Source organism: Acipenser ruthenus, chromosome 11, assembly GCF_902713425.1.
Source record: "Acipenser ruthenus chromosome 11, fAciRut3.2 maternal haplotype, whole genome shotgun sequence".
Taxonomy (NCBI): Eukaryota; Metazoa; Chordata; class Actinopteri; order Acipenseriformes; family Acipenseridae; genus Acipenser; species Acipenser ruthenus.
The window spans coordinates 44,101,071-44,121,132 of record NC_081199.1 but is presented as its reverse complement, the minus strand read 5'-3'; the positions used below and the strand labels follow the sequence as shown (position 1 = coordinate 44,121,132).

At 41.8% G+C, this 20,062-nt stretch overlaps 2 protein-coding genes across 4 annotated transcripts in view; one reads left to right on the top strand and one right to left on the bottom strand.

Annotated features, from left to right (window-relative positions):
- LOC117426101 (protein disulfide-isomerase A5-like) overlaps positions 1–19,494 on the bottom strand; it is a 60,968-nt gene extending 41,474 nt beyond the window's left edge. Inside the window, exons 1-4 of one of the 2 annotated variants that reach the window (XM_059034126.1) lie at positions 19,350–19,494; positions 9,251–9,377; positions 6,298–6,385; positions 1,057–1,140 (exon numbers count right to left, since the gene is read on the bottom strand). In XM_059034126.1, coding sequence (XP_058890109.1) covers positions 1,057–1,140; positions 6,298–6,385; positions 9,251–9,344 — 266 coding nt within the window. In that variant the 5' untranslated portion in view covers positions 9,345–9,377; positions 19,350–19,494. Of the gene's footprint in view, positions 1–1,056; positions 1,141–6,297; positions 6,386–9,250; positions 9,378–13,958; positions 14,079–19,349 lie in introns of those variants that run through there. The other variant, XM_059034125.1, reaches the window with a different exon arrangement.
- Positions 19,495–19,520: 26 nt separating this feature from the next.
- The window catches only part of sema5ba (sema domain, seven thrombospondin repeats (type 1 and type 1-like), transmembrane domain (TM) and short cytoplasmic domain, (semaphorin) 5Ba), an 88,311-nt gene continuing 87,769 nt past the window's right edge, over positions 19,521–20,062 (top strand). Inside the window, exon 1 of one of the 2 annotated variants that reach the window (XM_059034123.1) lies at positions 19,521–19,539. The gene's annotated coding sequence lies outside the window, so the exon portion shown is untranslated. Of the gene's footprint in view, positions 19,659–20,062 lie in introns of both variants that reach the window. The other variant, XM_034044524.3, reaches the window with a different exon arrangement.

Here is a 20,062-nt window from a genome sequence, read left to right as displayed (position 1 = left end):
TGTGTCTTGAGGTATGGGCAGTGTTAGGTTTGCGCCACACATAGCGCTTTGAGTTTTGGCCAAAAAGCTCTGTCTTGGTCTCATCTGACCACAAAACCTTTTCCCACATCGCAGCTGGGTCACTCTCATGCTTTCTGGCAAACTCCAGACGTGCTTTCAGATGGTACTTTTTGAGTAACGGCTTCTTTCTTGCCACCCTCCCATACAGGCCAGTGTTATGCAGAGCTCTTGATATGGTTGACTGGTGCACCATTACTCCACTCCCAGCCACTGAACTCTGTAGCTCCTTCAAAGTGATTGTTGGCCTCTCTGTGGCTTCTCTCACAAGTCTCCTTCTTGTTTGAGCGCTGACTTTTGAGGGACGCCCTTTTCTTGGCAGTGCCTGGGTGGTGTGATGCAGCTTCCAGTTCCTGATTATTGATCCAACTGTGCTTACTGGGATATCCAAACACTTGGATATTATCCCTAATCTATGCATTTGTATTATTTTATCTCTAACTTCTATAGAATGCTCTTTGGTCTTCATTTTCCTTCAGATTCACAGCCTGACCAATGATCCTTCAGCAGTGGGGTTTTTATCCAGAAAATGTGACAGCAACTTTAATGGTTCACAGGTGGAGGCCAATGGTATGGTAATTGTGTCCTCGTTAGGGCAATTTCTTTCATCGGTGTAAACTGGGAGCTTCCATAGCACAGGGGTTGAATACTTATGCAAGCAAGATATTTCAGTTTTTTATTTTTCTTAAAAATATTTCCCAACATAAAACCAATGTCACCTTACAATAATAGATTTTGAGTTTCAGTGTTTTAAAATAAAATATCAAACAGAACAAAATTTCAATGTACCATTTGTAATTCAGTAATATGAGACAATTGGTCAGGGGTCTGAATACTTTTGCAAGGCACTGTATGTATATATATATATATATATATATATATATATATATATATATATACACATACATATATATCTCATTGTAATACAACAGAACATACCGTCTCATACAAAGCCAATACGTTTTTCATGTACTTTATGTGAATGACTTTCCTCCTTACTTGTAATGCAGTAATTCAACTCCGCTTCTCTTCGAGCTGGGATCGACCTTCGTCTTTTTGCAGAGCTTTCGTCCTTCAGAGTCTCTGGAAATGTAAAACAATGATTTACTTTTTAAGTGACACAAGAGGCCGAGGAGACAGTAAGATTAACAGGTATGCTAATACATAAATAACTTCTTATTGAGCAAAGCTGTTTGGCAAAGTCATCTGTTTAGAGGTTGATCCCTGAATAATCTGTGCTGTTTAGGACACAAACACCAGACTAGAAAGCACCAACTGTACTATCATCCAGCCAAGTAAGAGCTCCCACCTTGAACTATCTGATTCAGTGTCAACAAGCTTAAACCACAAGAGAAATACAAATCCGAGAAGACTCCGAGAAGCTTGAAGTGTTGTGGCACTGCGAGGGTTAACAAGGCTCACTAAAGAGACACCCTCTTTTTTAAATAAAAAGTAACCACAGGGCTCCCGAGTGGCGCATCCAGTAAAAGCACTCGCTAGAGCGACGTCCAGGCTATTCCACAGCTGACCGTGGACGGGAACTCCCAGGGGGCGGCACTCAATTAGCTGAGCGTCGTCCGGGGGGAGGGAGGGTTAGGTCGGCCAGGGTGTCCTCGGCTCACCGTGCACCAGCAACCCCTGTAGTCTGGCCGGGCGCCTGTGGGCTTGCCTGTAAGTTGCCCAGAGCTGCGTTGTCCTCCGACGCTGTAGCTCTGAGGCGGCTGCACGGTGAGTCTGCAGAGTGTAAAGAAGCGGTCGGCTGACGGCACACGCTTCGAAGGACAGCGTGTGTTCATCTTCGCCCCTCCTGAGTCAGCGCAGGGGTGGTAGCGGTGAGCTGAGCCTAAAAATAACTGGGCATTTCAAATTGGGGAGAAAATAATAAAAAAGAACTAATTGGCAACGACTAAATTAAAAAAAAAAAGTAACACCATGTGGCAATGTGCCCCGCCCCTGTGTGCATATTATGTGTTGTATGTTGCGTGCGTGTGTTAATGTTGGTGTATAGTCATTGGTACACGGGATATAAATGGGTCTGTGTTTCACGTGTGATTTAAAAATGTAGATTTGTATTTAGGCACGAGGAGGGCACAAATCACTTCACGTGCTGGTTAAATGTAATATGTGAGCACGGGGTTGCACAGAATTAATTCACGTGCTGGGATTCAAGTGAATAATTAATTAGTAATTGAATCCCAGCACAACAGTATATATAGATGCACATTTCATTCAGTCGGGGTTGTGTGTTCGGTGAGTGGAGAACGGGATTGAAGACGGAGGTAATAATAATAATAATAATAATAATAATAATAATAATAATAATAATAATAATAATAATAATAGTAGTAGTTAAAATCTGCTCACCGTGTTTGTCTGTGTAGTTCGTTTTGTTTTGTGTTAAAACCTTTTATTTTCTGTTCTGTTTATTAAATACTGAGCGAAAGCATTCGCTCAGCTTCACCAAACCACACCTCTCTGTCTGTTTATTTCCTGCTTCTGGTCTGACGCCACCCACTCCGGACGTCTTTGTGACACACCACAATAGGACAAAACCTGTAACCACTGCTGAGCAATCCTGTGATCCAGGCAGGCACCAAGTCTCCGGGGATTGCTTCTTTAATTAAGAAATGCTTGTTGCAGAGAAACAGCAACATGAATGCAACCACCAGCACAACGGGCAGCCAGGAATCAGAGTTCTGTCCCTGAAACGTTAATGAGCATTAACCAGTGAATACAAAGAAACAAGAAGCAAACAAAAGACTCTTCCGAGTCAAAGCCCAATGTGAACAGAAAAGTCAACAATGGGACAAAACTGCATCACTGAAGGAAACTGCGTCGCTGAAGGAAAATGCATCGCTGAATGACACACAATATGGTTAATAATCTTTCTGCCCGGAAACAAAGGACCTGTCAACGAGACTGTAATTACTAATGACAACACAGTGCTGTCAGTGCCAAGCCAACTGTACAAGAAGGGTAACTGCAGAGTGCAATCAGGACTGTAGAGCTGTGCTTAATGGGACTTCATGGAGTCACAACACAAGCCTTGTCTAAACCAGCTCCTGGCTTCTAGTGACACTGGGACAGTGCTGGGAGAGCTTGCCATCTCATCTATTCAACATGTCGCTCTCCCTTACCATGCTTTATGAGTCTTACCAGTGACATTCCTGTCAACTGCTTACCTGAATTCAATGACTGTTTAAAAAGCAGAGGCAGCCATTACTTAAAGTGTTATCTGAAACTGATCAACACATGTCAGAGCTCCATTCATTAAAAAGATGTTCCTAGCAAGCCATGAGAAAAGAGAGTGCTCTTTCATTTTCAAAGATTCACAACAGACCCCCGTGAGATGAAATCCCTTTTCTGTACAGCATTCTCCAAGCGGTGGGTTAACCCTTTGCGGTCCTATGTCGGACCTGGTCCGACACTGCAATTTTCCCTTTCTGGTCAAATGTCAGACCCTGTCCGACATCATCAAAAAGACGTAAAAAACAAGTCTAGTCGTTTTTTTCTCCGGAAAAAGCTGAGAAAACCATTCAATGGCCGAGTGAGAATGATAGGAGCCGAGAGAAGCCGAAGGGGAGAAAAAAAAGGGGGCCGATCTGAGCAATACAGATAGCCCCGGCACCACAGAGATAACACAGGCATAAACAAACAAGATAGCAGCTTCTGCATCCAGCGCTCAAAGAATATCACAGACATTTGCACAGCTTTTTGAGATGTTATAGTAATAAAATAATGACTTGGATTGCATTATCGATAAAACGAGTGATCAGGAGATGATTTATCGGTATGCACTACTATGAAGAGGTATGTGAAAAATACAGCGAACAGGGGGTGGGGCAGGGCTGGAGATGCAGTACTGAGTGTCCTGTTGATATGCAGTGCCTTTTAAACCTGTTTTACTGTGAAAGAAAATACTTTTAAACAGCGCGTCTAAAATAAACTGCGCGTGTGAAAATAAATTGGACCTGAGGCACCTGAGACGCACTGAATAAATGGACCGCAAAGGGTTAAATCCCATGCCTGTCAAGGATCAATGCTAATGTATATACATTGGTATACCAGACATGAACTCCTCTGCATTTCATATCCTCCCCTCTTTATTCTCTGCAAATTCAGCATGGCATTTCAACACAACATGCTTTTCCGGTGGATTCGATTAGTCTTGAGTTGCCTGCCCTGTTGACACATCTGCATTCATTATTATCCAGTGCTAATAAAATATATAGGCCTCTCAAAAAAGGAAGAGAAAGCAAAGGGTATAGCTGTGTCTGTGTGTCACTTCCCTGGCTGTCCACACACTCGCTCATTATCTGCTCTTAAACAAGCACATCAATGCCACGTTACAGGCACACTAAATGACTTACGCAGACAGAAGCATGAGCTGCTAATTTATCACCAAACAACATGCCCACTTCTGCACTCCACCGCCTTCATAACTTCAGTCCAGCATTGTGTGCGCTCGAATCAAAATCACAGAGCGCGAAAGCTCATCCTATAACACTGAAGCTTAAAAACAGACAGGTGAACAGCCTGAGTTTAGGGTTATGTGTTCTGAGCATTAGCCAACATACTACTGCAAAGCCAATGCAGGTTTTAAAGTGTTATTTTTACATACAACAATACAGTCTGTTGACAGGTCTTCTAATCCTAAATGAGAATATATGACTCTTTCTAGAGCCTTTTCTTCTCCTTGTTTGCAGAGAGACTAGTGAAAGTTCTGTACCTCAAACACAAGCAGCTGCACTGAGCAATGAGGCAGGGCAGTGAATGGGCTCTGGAATTCCTTTCAATCCTTCAACCTGTGTGGCTGCCATCCTTCTTATATCAGCAAGGAAAGTGGCTTCTTGTAATCTAGGGCAAGTGATGTGTGCAACAACACAAAGGTAATTGATACATAATGAGAAATAAGTGTGCTACTGATTGCACACATTAAGAATCTCACACATTTTGTAAGCTCAATGTTTTTTATCAAAAAGCCTGTTTACTGGCCTATTTAATCAAGTTCTAGAATGTTATTGTTTCATTTCATAACTCTTGATGCCAGACTCATTCATTAATATGACTTAACTAAACCTACAGTACATATTAAAAAAATTAATAATTATGAAGCATCTGGCATAAATGCTTAACTTGCTGTTTGCATCAGTATTGCAAAATCCTGCTAAAATGTGTGCTGCAACTCAGCATGTAAATAATACAGCATGTTAACGCTGGCTGTGTCTAAATGCGTATTGTACGGGAGATGCTCAGGGCCTCTCACATGTCTTAACGGCTCTTAAAGGGTAAATCAAAAGCGCAGTTACAGGAGAGACGAGGCGACTAAAATATACACAGTGCGGATGGAGCAGTGGCACGGGTTTAACAAAATCAAACTTTCCTGATGTGAATGGGAAAGCTGATCCCCAGGGACACGACTTCTGTAAAAAAAAAAGAAAAAAAGGAAAGAATGATACTGTATTGGCAACTCTCGTAACCTCCTCCCTTGGGAACACTGTGGATGAGAGACACAGACGCAGTGCGGGAATTTTCTGCAAAGCGGTTTCAAACAGTTAAATCCCTTGCCATGCAACATCTCCTTTACGAGCATCTCAGAGACAGAAACCCTGGAGCAAAGCTTCACACAGACGCACTCCCCGTGACGACTCCTTAGACAGGCAGCGCGAAAAACAGCATCGTCACCTATCTGTTACTGTGTTGCCTTTATCCATGAATAACAGCAAACAAACTTAGACATATCTGGCCTCTTCCAACTCTGTAGACATTTACACAAACTCAGGACAGATAACTCCAATTCAGACCTACTCGAATATATTCGCATGTGTGCCTGTTTTAGTTATTTTCCAGTACAAGACATTGAAACTACTCCGTTAGTTATCCTAGTGTAGTCTTTCTGTAAACATGCTGCTCGGTTTGTTGGCTTAACCAATGCACCTCCCTGATAAGCCTACCCTGGATTTTACTGGAACATGTTACACCCAGGATTGGATCACCCATCTATCTATGGTTAACCAGGATTACCCCCCCCAAAAAAGTTTCTTGATGAAATCCAAGGGTGCTGTAAAATTCTCTACTAAAATTTAGGAGTTTGAAAAAGTGGAAATGCCAAAACAGAATCATTTTCCAGATTAAATTTAATAAACCTATTCCTACAGAAATCTCAGATAATACAGGATTACTAAAACCATGTCTTTTAGGGTCAGAGGGAATTGCCAAAATCCTGCTTATGCGACTTACCCACAATCCACCCATGCAATGGTACCCTGGCCTTTCACAGCTTGTGCCACATCAGAGAGCAACTTGAGCTGCCTTTCACCTGCAGCAGCTGAGAAGAAAAACAAACAAGGGTGTCACCAAACTGTCCCCTCACAGCCAGCCACTACAGAACAGCCTGCTAGCTATGTGTGCACAGGTAAGGCTGCAGAATACTCCAGGGACCCTCCCCCACAGGAACACACTGTACACTGTGGAGGAACACTGCTGAAGCATCAGTCTTCAGGCTGGTATTCATTTCCAGTGCTGAACACCAAGGTATTTGAACTGCTTTTCATTTCCATTGAATTGGCTGGTTCAGTGGGAATGGCCTGAGAGCAGACTCACTGTGAAACATTAAACACACACACACACTTAATGGAGAACATGTTTAAGATGTGTGTGTCATGGAGCCCCAGACACTCCAAGACAACGCACACTGATGCAGAAGGATGTATAAGCGTAGATGGGAATTTAAATTACCAACATCCTCTCATGCCATTATTCCATGTGGAATGAGAGTCCTCTCATGCCATTATTCCATGTGGAATGAGAGTCCTCTCATGCCATTATTCCATGTGGAATGAGAGTCCTCTCATGCCATTATTCCATGTGGAATGAGAGTCCTCTCATGCCATTATTCCATGTGGAATGAGAGTCCTCTCATGCCATTATTCCATGTGGAATGAGAGTCCTCTCATGCCATTATTCCATGTGGAATGAGAGTCCTCTCATGCCATTATTCCATGTGGAATGAGAGTCCTCTCATGCTATTATTCCATGTGGAGTGACAGTCCTCTCATGCCTATTCCATGTGGAGTGACAGTCCTCTCATGCCATTATTCCATGTGGAGAGAGAGTCCTCTCATGCCTATTCCATGTGGAGTGAGAGTCCTCTCATGCTCTGCAGTGCTGCAGATCTGTTATAAGCAATGAAAGAGAAGCCTTGCAGCATATTGTCGATGACTGTTGCAGTTTAAGCATCTCTAAAAAATGAAAATATGCAATCTGGAGTTCAAGTTATTACCCAGAAGAATTTACTTTCTTTTTGTTTGTTTGTTTGTTTGCTTACCCCTATGGTCAACCAAATAATTTCTGCAACCAAACATTATGCTTGATTAACTGCCTTGAAAAGAAAGCTGTCTGTTCTTAAAATAAAAAAAAGTATGTTATGGTTTCGACTACCACTGTAGAGAGGTGAATGAAATAAACAGTACAATACTGAAGCCTTCAGAATTGAAGACAACCTCAACACATGGCAAACTGAAATAGCGCAGGCATTTAGAAAGCTCCACCCTCTGACGCGAAGAACAAGATGTTCTGGTATAAATGAGGATACATCTGTCATCGACTTAGTCTTCTCTTTGAAACAGTCCTACTCACAGACAGCATTATTTTACATAGCCTGGAAAACAGAAGTGCAATGCATGAGGCAGCAGTACTATTTAATGAAAGCAATTGTATTAGAAGCATACGCCTCTCACCGTGGCTGTCAGTAAAGACAGAGATACTGCATCAGTATCATGAAAAAGCACATCACCGTGACCTGCTCTATATCACAAGCAAGTACGTTAAATACCATTGATACAGAGGAGGAGACAGGACCATGCACAGCTACTAATACCATTGATACAGAGACAGGACCATGCACAACTACTAATACCATTGATACAGAGGAGACAGGACCATGCACAGCTACTAATACCATTGATACAGAGACAGGACCATGCACAGCTACTAATACCATTGATACAGAGGAGGAGACAGGACCATGCACAGCATCTAATACCATTGATACAGAGACAGGACCATGCACAACTACTAATACCATTGATACAGAGGAGACAGGACCATGCACAGCTACTAATACCATTGATACAGAGGAGACAGGACCATGCACAGCTACTAATACCATTGATAGAGACAGGACCATGCACAGCTACTAATACCATTGAGAGACAGGACCATGCACAGCTACTAATACCACTGATACAGAGGAGACAGGACCATGCACAGCTACTAATACCATTGATACAGAGACAGGACCATACACATGTACTAATACTCTCAATATCTTGTGTTAAAGTACACCCTAACCAAGCTTTATCATCAGTGGAAAAACTGTTCTCTAGATCAGCACCAGTCTTTAAATAATATTGCATTCACTTCAGATTTTGTTCAGGTGCTATACAGCAGTAGTACTGCAATATCTGCTCACCATCTGTCTGTAAAGAAACTCCCACAACGTATCCTAAGTGTAGCGCCATAGCCCATTGACAGCAGAGACCTGCTTATATTATTATTATTATTATTATTATTATTATTATTATTATTATTTCTTAGCAGACGCCCTTATCCAGGGCGACTTACAATCACATTATTTTGACATACAATTACCCAGTTATACAGTTGGGTTTTTACTGGAGCAATCTAGGTAAAGTACCTTGCTCAAGGGTACAGGAGCAGTGTCCCCCACCTGGGATTGAACCCACAACCCTCCAGTCAAGAGTCCAGAGCCCTAACCACTACTCCACACTGCTGCCCAGTTAGCAGCTACTGCTGGTGAAACACATGAAAAGGTGAATTGACTGGAGCAGCTTGGCAGGTGAGTGGCTCAGCTGGAAATAAAAACCAGGCTCTCAAGGCTGGCCAGGTCTTGCACTCAATGTTAACCAGTGATCAGCACTGCTGTTCATGTGTGGAAGAGGGAACAGCAACATAATGAGAATAACATGTTCATTGCTGCTACACAGCAGGTGTGTGCACAGTGCAGTGCTGTGCAGCACAGGAGCTGCACTGGATCTCCACGGCACAGACATGTCCTCATGAAAAAACACCCCTCTACTGATGAGCCTAACCAGCTGGCAAAAGTGCTCTCCTCCTCTGGATCGATGAGCTGGGCAATTCACACAACAGTCTGGGGAGGGAAATCACTCACCTGATTTGGAATAGAGAATGAGGACATTGGTTCTCGTTCGGAGGAGTTTTTTGAAGTCCTTGTGATCACTGACCGTCTCTATTAGTGGAGACATTTTTAATGCCTGTAGAAAAGCTGGCAGCCCAGTCTAAGGAGAAAGGGAAAGGGAAAAAAAAACAACAAAAAAAACACAAATTCAGCAATAAAGTCTATTTAAAAACCCAAATAGGAAACTGCGGTAGTTCCATTAGTCTGGGGTACAGTGTTTGCTTCACCCACACACATGCTGAAGGCAGGGTGTGCTTGTACTGACACGTCTCAAAGACGGATCACCGTTCACATTATAATACTGCCGTGAACATTTCATGAAATATTTAGGGTGATTTGTTTGGATGAATAGGATATTATAGAGACCTCTACAAAGCATGCAAGCTGTGTCTAAATGAACTCAGATGGGCAGCTCACACTAAAACCTGCAAGAGATTGAACCATTATTATTATTATTATTATTATTTATTTCTTAGCAGACGCCCTTATCCAGGGCGACTTACAATTGCTACAAGATACCACATTATTTTTTTCATACAATTCCCCATTTATACAGTTGGGTTTTTACTGGAGCAATCTCGGTAAAGTACCTTGCTCAAGGGTACAGCAGCAGTGTCCCCACTGGGGATTGAACCCACGACCCTCCGGTCAAGAGTCCAGAGCCCTAACCACTACTCCACACTGCTGCCTTATAAAATGGGAGTCCTGCCTCCTCTTACATGAATCCATCCAGGAGTGAAGAATACAGGCCGATTCCCCTTCTCAGAGACAGAGACAGAGACAGAGACAAACACACAGAGACACACTCACCGCGTATCACACACACAGGCACACACTCACCAAGTATCACACACGCACGCACACACACTCACCGCGTATCACACGCACGCACACACACTCACCGCGTATCACACACGCGCGCGCACACACACTCACCGCGTATCACACACGCGCGCGCACACACACTCACCCCGTATCACACACGCGCGCGCACACACTCACCGCGTATCACACACGCGCACGCACACACTCACCGCGTATCACACACGCACACACACACACTCACCGCGTATCACACGCGCGCACACACACTCACCAGGTATCACACGCGCGCACACACACACACACACACTCACCAGGTATCACACGCGCGCACACACACACACTCCCCAGGTATCACACGCGCGCACACACACTCACCAGGTATCACACGCGCGCGCACACACACACACACACACACACTCACCGCGTATCACACACGCGCACACACTCACCGTGTATCACACACGCGCACACTCACCGCGTATCACACACGCGCACACACTCACCGCGTATCACACACGCGCACACACTCACCGCGTATCACACACGCGCACACACTCACCGCGTATCACACACGCGCACACACTCACCGCGTATCACACACGCGCACACACTCACCGCGTATCACACACGCGCACACACTCACCGCGTATCACACACGCGCACACACTCACCGCGTATCACACACGCGCACACACACTCACCGCGTATCACACACGCGTGCACACACACTCACCAGGTATCACACACACACTCACCGCGTATCACACACGCGCACACACACTCACCGCGTATCACACACAATACCCACGTATCACACACACTCACCACGTATCACACACGCGCACACACACTCACCATGTATCACACACGCACACGCACACACAGTCCCACTGCGGAGCACTGCTTTCTCAGTGTGCAGGAATCTGTAACTCAACCTACTGTAGTCCCTCCAACCTCGACAGGAATACACAGTTCAACTCTCTACCTGAACTGCACTCAGTGGCACTGCGCTGGTGGGTCGGGTGGTCCTGCTGTATAATACAGTAAACAGGAGACATGCTTGCAGGGGATTGGACAAGGGACAATGGAGTGATCCCCAAGGTTCTAAAATCCATTGTCTCCACTCTTATTAGCCCTTGTAATATAATATCATGGGTGCCGTGGAAATATTCTGCTTCTCTGCTTGCTTGTTTAACTGGGAGGGGGATGTCGATAATGAAGTTTAAAGACACTGCCATAGGCGACTCCTACAAGCCACCCAGCACAGTTGAACACAGAAGCACATGTCCACTCACATCCTGGAGTGAGACATTCAGGTTATTTCCTGGCTAAACTGTGACCACCTGGAATAAACAGCAAAGGCAGCAAGCAGCACATTAGCACTATATAAAGCTATCCTACAGAGATAAACATGCACTCTAATAAAGAGTGCAGGACACACAGACATCTATACTTTTAACAGCTTCTATTATTTGTATGCATCAACGATTTTTACGAACTAGAAAAGACAAAAGCAGTGCCTCATCAGAATGAAACTGTGTCTAGAGAAAGTGTCCTGAGCTGACTGCTTACAATCTCATTCTTGATTATGTACAGACACTTGCTCAGTAGAAAACCTGCCTGCCGGAAGTGGAATGGGAGCGATATAGTATATCAAGGAGAACAGGAATTATAGCTCAACACCCTTCTGTTTCACTCGCATTCATAAAAAACATCTCCTCTAGCCAATTTCACTTTTAAGAGAGAAAAAAAGTTGACTATGTCTTCCCCAATGTGCTCATCTTGACAGGAGATGCATCCTTTTTAAACAAATTAAAGTCACTGCATCGCCAGGCTTAAAGAGCTTCAATTACTTAGAGCCACATTTCACATCAGCAGCAGAGGACTGAAGTGTAACAGCATCACAGGCATTGTTTCACCACACAGGACTAAAGGATCTTACTTGTGCAACTGCAACAGGCAGCACCAAGCTGCAGTCATCGTTCAATTGCACTTCTGAAACAGAACCAGGTGTGTCCCATTTACAGCACATACTGTACAGCAGCCCTCAGTAGACAGTCCCGAGAGCTCTTAGCAGGATCCCAGTTTCCACACTTGAGTCTCAAATACAATGTCTGCACATCACAAGGGTTACAGTGGAGGCTACACTTTTACATTTAGAATGTAACTAAATATGTGGTCATAGTTCAAATCATAAACAGTTACATTTTATAAAAAAGCATTTTTTCTCTGCATTTTGTGTTATAAAAATTGCTTTATAAAGACATTCCAACATTGGTTAACAAATGCCATGCAGAATTATTACTGCACGTTTCTGTCAAAGCAGTTCTTTTATTTTGACCCAGAGAGTATTACATCCCCCGAGATGGTTATTGCGGTCTAACCTCTCCATGATAGTTTGAAATGCTGACTGTAGAAAAGGCAGCTCAGCCATCTGCTAATTAGTCATGATTAGACTTGCAGGTTTACTGTAGTATGTGTGCTTTGTACTGTACAGAAAACCTCATCAGTCCAAAAGCCATCACTAAAAACCTATGCCCAATTCATCATGGAAAATAATTTCCCTAATCCAGATTATGAGATTGAGGGCTTGAATTTTCCAAATAGCTTTGACACTCACTTCTGTAATGCAGAGGATCAAAGTGTTCAGTGCTGAGTACAAGTGGCAGGTACTGCAGACATCCCTGTTTCAACAGCACTAAATCTACACAGGGAAATACAAAGACCCAGCCTGGTGCGTTCTGGGAAACACAAAGACCCAGCCTGGTGCGTTCTGGGAAACACAAAGACCCAGCCTGGTGCGTTCTGGGAAACACAAAGACCCAGCCTGGTGCGTTCTGGGAAACACAAAGACCCAGCCTGGTGCGTTCTGGGAAACACAAAGGCCCAGCCTGGTGTGTTCTTCTGGGAAATGTCACCTGGTAGTTATACTGACATACTCTTCCATGAGCCAGGCAGTGTTCCCACTGAATAACACTGGTGTAGGTTAGGGTGTAAATGTCTTTTAATGATGGATAATGCACTGTATGATATAGCAGCACGTTATGTTGTACATTCTTCTTCCACAAAAACAACATAGTTTATACATAGTTTATAGTTAGATACTGCAAATAACATACAAATGCCACAATGAATCTGCTAGTGAACCACAGCTACAAGGTATGAATCAAGTGCTCCTGGCAAAAAACAGCCACTCCTCCTAATTTGAGATCACTAGACAAGCTTCACTGAGACAGTGAAACTGATTCACAGTTAATCTGTTCAACCCAAATTCAGAACCGTGACCATTGTCTATGCACTTTTAAGAGCAGTCCAGTGTACCTGGATCTGTATTTTAAATTGATATTTCTTACACCCCAGTTACCCTCTACAAAATACATCAATAGTAAAAATGGATGTTAAAATGTGATGAACTGATTATAAACAACTGTATTCTATTTTCTAACACTGTACTGTACATCTCCCCAAAAATACCGCACGCGTTTCCTGGCGTAATAATACATGATTCATTCACAAGTTCAAATGCGAAGAAATACCAGCTTGCGCAGAACAGAACCGCGCAGTGCAGCAGAACTGTTCTGTACAGATTACATAACAGCCGTGGGCATAGAGCACGCTAGTGTTAAAGGACACCGACCCTACCAGCTAGAGACGTTCAAATTGAAGAAGTTAAACTTTATGTGTCCCGACACCCTGTGTGTTACACTTTGATTGGAGCTGCTGCTGTATCCGTTTTTATATTCCAGGCATCCCTAGAAACATCGTGTACTACAGTACCGAAACGTGCATTTAAATGCTACTGCAGCTATCCTGTCAAAACAAAGCTACTGAACGGACAAAACTCATTAAAACTCACCAACAACACGAAAATAAGCATCGCTACAGTCCCCGTCCCACTCTCGCCAGGATTCGAAGGAGCCATGCTACCGCTGCCACGTCTGCGTACGCAGGCGCAATGGATAGCTGCTGCTATGAAGCGCATTGCATTTTTGGATATGTAGTTCCAGACAAGTCCGCGCAGAGATTTCATGAATTCAGATAACAATCAGAGAACTACAATTCCACCGAGGCTATTGGTCTTGGGTGAAATTAGTCTATATGTACTTTACATATCAGATTCGAAGTATGGGACAATATTTGACTTTTAGAAGTGGAACCAGATAGACGCCCTCGTCCTGTAAAATGAGCATAGACCCTGAGTCACGTTCTGGAGTACAAAGTTATTATGTACTGTGCAGCACGGGTGTAGTGTTAGAAAGCCGTACGATGTCAGGTTTTTTAGTACAAGTGCAATCAATTGCGATCTGATGGGTGTTTTCCTATTGTCAGAAAGAGGTACATTTACCATTAATTATACTTTTTTTTTGCAAACTTAAAACAGACCATCGATTTCTCTAAAAAGAAAAAACAATTCACGGCAAACAAGACCAAATGAGAAGTCCACAGCAAAGATGCACAAGTATAAAAATGTACAAGACCCAATGTATTGCATATGATACATATTTGCATACTATTTTCATAATGGTGTTAAAGTATAACAAATAACATTAAAAAGAATGTAAAAGACTGGAAAATATGACACATTCAATTAAAAACCATGTAAAAGAACGCGAAAAGCATAACGTGCGGGATTCAAATGGGCACGTCCCTGCTTTCTTAGCGGAAGTTGTTTAGGCATGCGCGAGCAAGCGCAGTGCGCTGAGTACCACCTGAAAATAACACTACATGGGGACCTACATTCTTCCGATGAAAAAGGTTGCTCGGGTGTTCATTTATTACACAACTAACCCTAACAAGCACAGTTGTTGCACTTAAGAATACTAACCACTTGTTATCTACAAGCTTTAGACATCAATAATTTGACTTTAGAGTTTAAAAGGGCCTTTTTCATGAGCAAAACCTGCTCGTTACCCAGAATTACAGTCTCGAGGCAGTATTCTGTCAGTTTTTGCTTCTTTTTGTACTGCGCAGGCGCGCCACTGTTTTACTTCGCTTCAGCTTCTGTGTCAGAAAAAGCTCCCGACTTCAATCGTTTTAATTTATTGATGTTAAGTAAGCATAAATGGATACAGTTATTACTCTTGACTATTTTTCTAAAATGGGTAACACTACCTTCCTAAGATTATTTAACTTAAATGAAAATATGTGGTATGAATGGTGTTTGTTGACTTTCTCAAAGACGGGGAATTCATCTTCCCTGTTTCTAAAACATGGGCAATGTATATTCTTACTCGTAAATTAATGGTTTGATGGCATTTCTTCTGCTTTTACATTTTTGTAAAATAACTTTAAAAGACTAGTAACCGATACTGTATTCTGTCTTTTTCATTGTATAACCAAGGGTAGCAGTTTCTGACATCACAATACCACCCGTCACAATGTATTACCATCTTTTTTCCCCCATTGTAAAAAAAAACAAACAGGGGTAGCCATTTCTGATGGGGAGGCAAATTGTTACATCTATGTCAGATTTTGCTACCAGTAGCAGATTCTGATAGGGAAACATATTGTGACTGTACATCGGCACCATCCCTGCATTACCAGCCCTGACCAGTGCCTCTCAATTGCAATATACAACGACAGGGTACCAGTGCCAAAGTGTTACCACAGCGATGTTGCTGTTTACTAGGCTTTAATCCTGCTTATTTATTTTATTTGATTGATTTGCACTTTTATAGAGCTTTTTATACAGAAGTATCTCAAAGCACTCTACAGTACATAGTAAAAAAAAAATCAAACCACAATACAATTTGTAAAACATATTATACATCTACCACAATCATACCATTTTCTTTTTAAGAGTAGAAGAAAAAAATGAAAACGCTATTAAATACCATTGTGTTAAGTGCGATTAACCGTTGTGTTAAGTGCGAGCAACTACGATGTGATAGGTGTTACAGAAACTTGGTTGTCTGAGAGTGATGGAGACGAATATAATAGTAGTGGGTACACACTGTATAGGAAAGACAGGCAGGACAGAAGAGGTGGAGGGGTAGCGCTATACATAAGAAATAGCCTTGAAGCCCAGGTGTTAAATCAGGACAAAGAAAACAATGCAGAATCAATATGGGTCAGAATAATGGACACAAATTCAAAGGGCATAATAATAGGAGCATGCTATAGACCGCCAAATTCAGACGCTGAGCAAAATAATCTGTTATACAATGACATTCGAAATGCGTGTAGAAAAGGAGAAGCCATACTAATGGGGGATTTCAACTTCCCCTGTATAAAATGGGAAAACCCAATGGGGGGCATGACGGACGAAATTGAAATGGTGGAAATGACAAATGACTGCTTCCTAATGCAATTTGTTAAGGCACCGACTAGAGGGGAGGCATGCCTTGACTTAGTCTTTTCAAATAATGAAGACAGAATAACTAAAACAGAGGTCAGAGAGCCATTGGCAAACTCAGACCACAACATGGTCTCATTTGAAATATTTTTTAAAACCCCAAAAGTAATGATAAAGCTAAGGTTTACAATTTTAGAAAAGCAAACTACGAAGGTATGAAACAGAGACTAACAGAAGTAGATTGGAGTAAAATAGAGAAAACATCCACAGAAAAAGGGTGGCTGTTTTTTAAAAATGTAGTACTAGAGGCACAAAACAATTACAACCCAAAAGTAGACAGATCTAAATCTAAAACAAAATGGCCAAAATGGTTTAATAGATCAATAAAAAAAAATATTCAGCGAAAAAAGGCACTTTACAGAGCGTTTAAAAGGGACCAAAAACAAAGCACACAGAAAGAGTACTTGGAACTGCAAACACAAGTCAAAAAGGAAGTTAGAAAGGCCAAGAGAGAGATAGAAATCAATATTGCTAAGGGGGCTAAAACCAATTCCAAAATGTTTTTCCAATATTATAACAGCAAGAGAATATTCAAAGAGGAGGTTAAATGTCTAAGAGACACAAATAGCAAAATCATAGATGAAGAAAATAAAATAGCAAATATATTAAATGATTACTTTTCACAGGTTTTTACAAAGGAGGACACGGACAACATGCCCCACATGTCGACCTGTTCCTATCCAGTTTTAAATAACTTTAGCCTAACAGAGGCAGAAGTGTTAAAGGGACTAGGAGCTCTTAAAATAAACAAATCCCCTGGGCCGGATGAGATCCTCCCAATAGTACTCAAAGAAATGAAAGAAGTTATTTACAAACCGCTAACCAAGATCATGCAACAGTCTCTTGACACAGGGGTTGTACCAACAGACTGGAAAATAGCAAATGTAATACCAATCCACAAAAAGGGAGACAAACCCGAACCAGGTAACTACAGACCAATAAGCCTGACTTCTATTATATGTAAACTTATGGAAACTATAATAAGATCCAAAATGGAAAATTACCTATATGGTAACAATATCCTGGGAGACAGCCAGCATGGTTTTAGGAAAGGGAGATCATGTCTAACTAACCTACTTGACTTTTTTGAGGATGCAACATTGAAAATGGATAACTGCAAAGCATACGACATGGTTTATTTAGATTTCCAGAAAGCTTTTGACAAAGTCCCGCATAAAAGATTAATTCTCAAACTGAACGCAGTAGGGATTCAAGGAAATGATTAGAGGAGAAACCTCGAAATGGAGTGAGGTAACCAGTGGTGTACCACAGGGATCAGTATTAGGTCCTCTGCTCTTCCTAATCTACATTAATGATTTAGACTCTGATATAGTAAGCAAACTCGTTACATTTGCAGACGACACAAAAATAGGAGGAGTGGCAGACACTGTTGAAGCAGCAAAGGTCATTCAAAATTATCTAGACAGTATTCAAAATTGGGCAGACACATGGCAAATTAAATTTAATAGAGAAAAGTGTAAAGTATTGCATGCGGGCAATAAAAATGTGCATTATAAATATCATATGGGAGATAGTGAAATTGAAGAAGGGAACTATGAAAAAGACCTAGGAGTTTATGTTGACTCAGAAATGTCTTCATCTAGACAATGTGGGGAAGCTATAAAAAAGGCTAACAAGATGCTTGGCTATATTGTGAGAAGTGTTGAATTTAAATCAAGGGAAGTAATATTAAAACTCTACAATGCATTAGTAAGACCTCACCTAGAATATTGTGTTCAGTTCTGGTCACCTCGTTACAAAAAGGATATTGCTGCTCTAGAAAGAGTGCAAAGAAGAGCAACCAGAATTATCCCAGGTTTAAAAGGCATGTCGTATGCAGACAGGCTAAAAGAATTGAATCTATTCAGTCTTGAACAAAGAAGACTACGCGGCGATCTGATTCAAACATTCAAAATCCTAAAAGGTATAGACAATGTCAACCCGGGGGACTTCTTTGACTTGAAAAAAGAAAAAAGGACCAGGGGTCATAAATGGAGATTAGATAAAGGGGCATTCAGAACAGAAAATAGGAGGCACTTTTTTACACAGAGAATTGTGAGGGTCTGGAACCAACTCCCCAGTAATGTTGTTGAAGCTGACACCCTGGGATCCTTCAAGAAGCTGCTTGATGAGATTCTGGGATCAATAAGCTACTAACAACCAAACGAGCAAGATGGGCTGAATGGCCTCCTCTCGTTTGTAAACGTTCTTATGTTCTTATGTTCTTATGATTAGCGGGTTGTCAAAGTTTTTTATTTGGTCTGGCTCTGGTTTAACGTTAAGGTGCATTAGTGTATACCTCGCGTTGTCAAATATGACATTAAAAAACAGCTTTTCGTGCAAGAAACATTTCTTAACCACGTGATGCTTTTTTTTAAGTCAGCAAATAACTGTGTAATCAAGTGATAACGAGTTGATGCATTTGGCAAAAAACATATTTACATATTCAAATCATATCCTGTGTGCATTAAAAGTATAACTATCATATTTACATATTCAAATGATATCCTGTGTGCATTAAACGTATATCAGTCATATCTACATATTCAAAAGTATGTATAATTTGATTATGTGCAAGGCTATACAGTTATATAGAGTAGAAAACTCTGCCACTAATGGAATGTGCCCCCAAATTATTGTTTAATCATTCACATACAAAATGAAAAGGAATGCATCATTGTAATTACACTGTGCTTAGTTAATAATGCAGGGCGTCTGGTACAATGTAGCCCAGACAATACTAACAGTAACTAATTATCAAAGTACAATACTTCTACCAGACATGAAGCAGAAAAATAGCCAGCCCAAGAAGAAATTAGGGGTATGAAACAAATATGACAGCCTGAAAAAAACACAACCCCGTCTTTGAGTGAAAAGATTCTTAGCACTTACCGTTAAACTTTTACAAAAATAAGTTTAAAAACAGAGAGCGGCGTGCGCAAGTCATTTTCTCAGCGTTTTCAATTACGTTTCCTGTGTTTGGAACCCCCCTGGCTGTGCGAGTTGCAGCTACCCTGGTAGTAGCCGTGGCTCGGTGTGTGAGGCAAGATACCACTACAACAAACTCGCTCAGAGGGAATAGGTTAGTCTACATCTGGATACTGCGCAAGGGACAGAGATTTAAGCCTCGTTTCATTGGACTCAGCCTGATTGCATTGGTTTGTTTAGAAACGGAAAGCAATGCTCGCTTGATTGGAAAAAGTAAGGTTTGAGTTTGAATGTGTTTTGTTTAAATAACCGACAATATTGGAAAATAAAACAAAGTTTAAAATAACTTGTAAAATAAACTGTTTCGCAACCTTATGCTGCACTTTGTAATACTTGTATTTCACACGAATAGTAATTATACAGGAGCAAGGTAAGCACAGCGTGACATGTTTGAGTTTGCTTATTCATGTTGGTATTTATTTGATAACTTTGTTCGGTCGGTACCGCTGCTGGTTTTCGCTCCATTGCCCGTTTAGATAAAGCAATGTTGTGAGTGGTAGCCCATTTATCATTACCAGCAAGAGGGGCTGCAGTTTGATTATTTGGAGGTTTCTCAGAACCTTTTTAATAACAGTCTTGTAAACATGGTGTTTTTCTGTGTGGGGAGGGGGACTGTG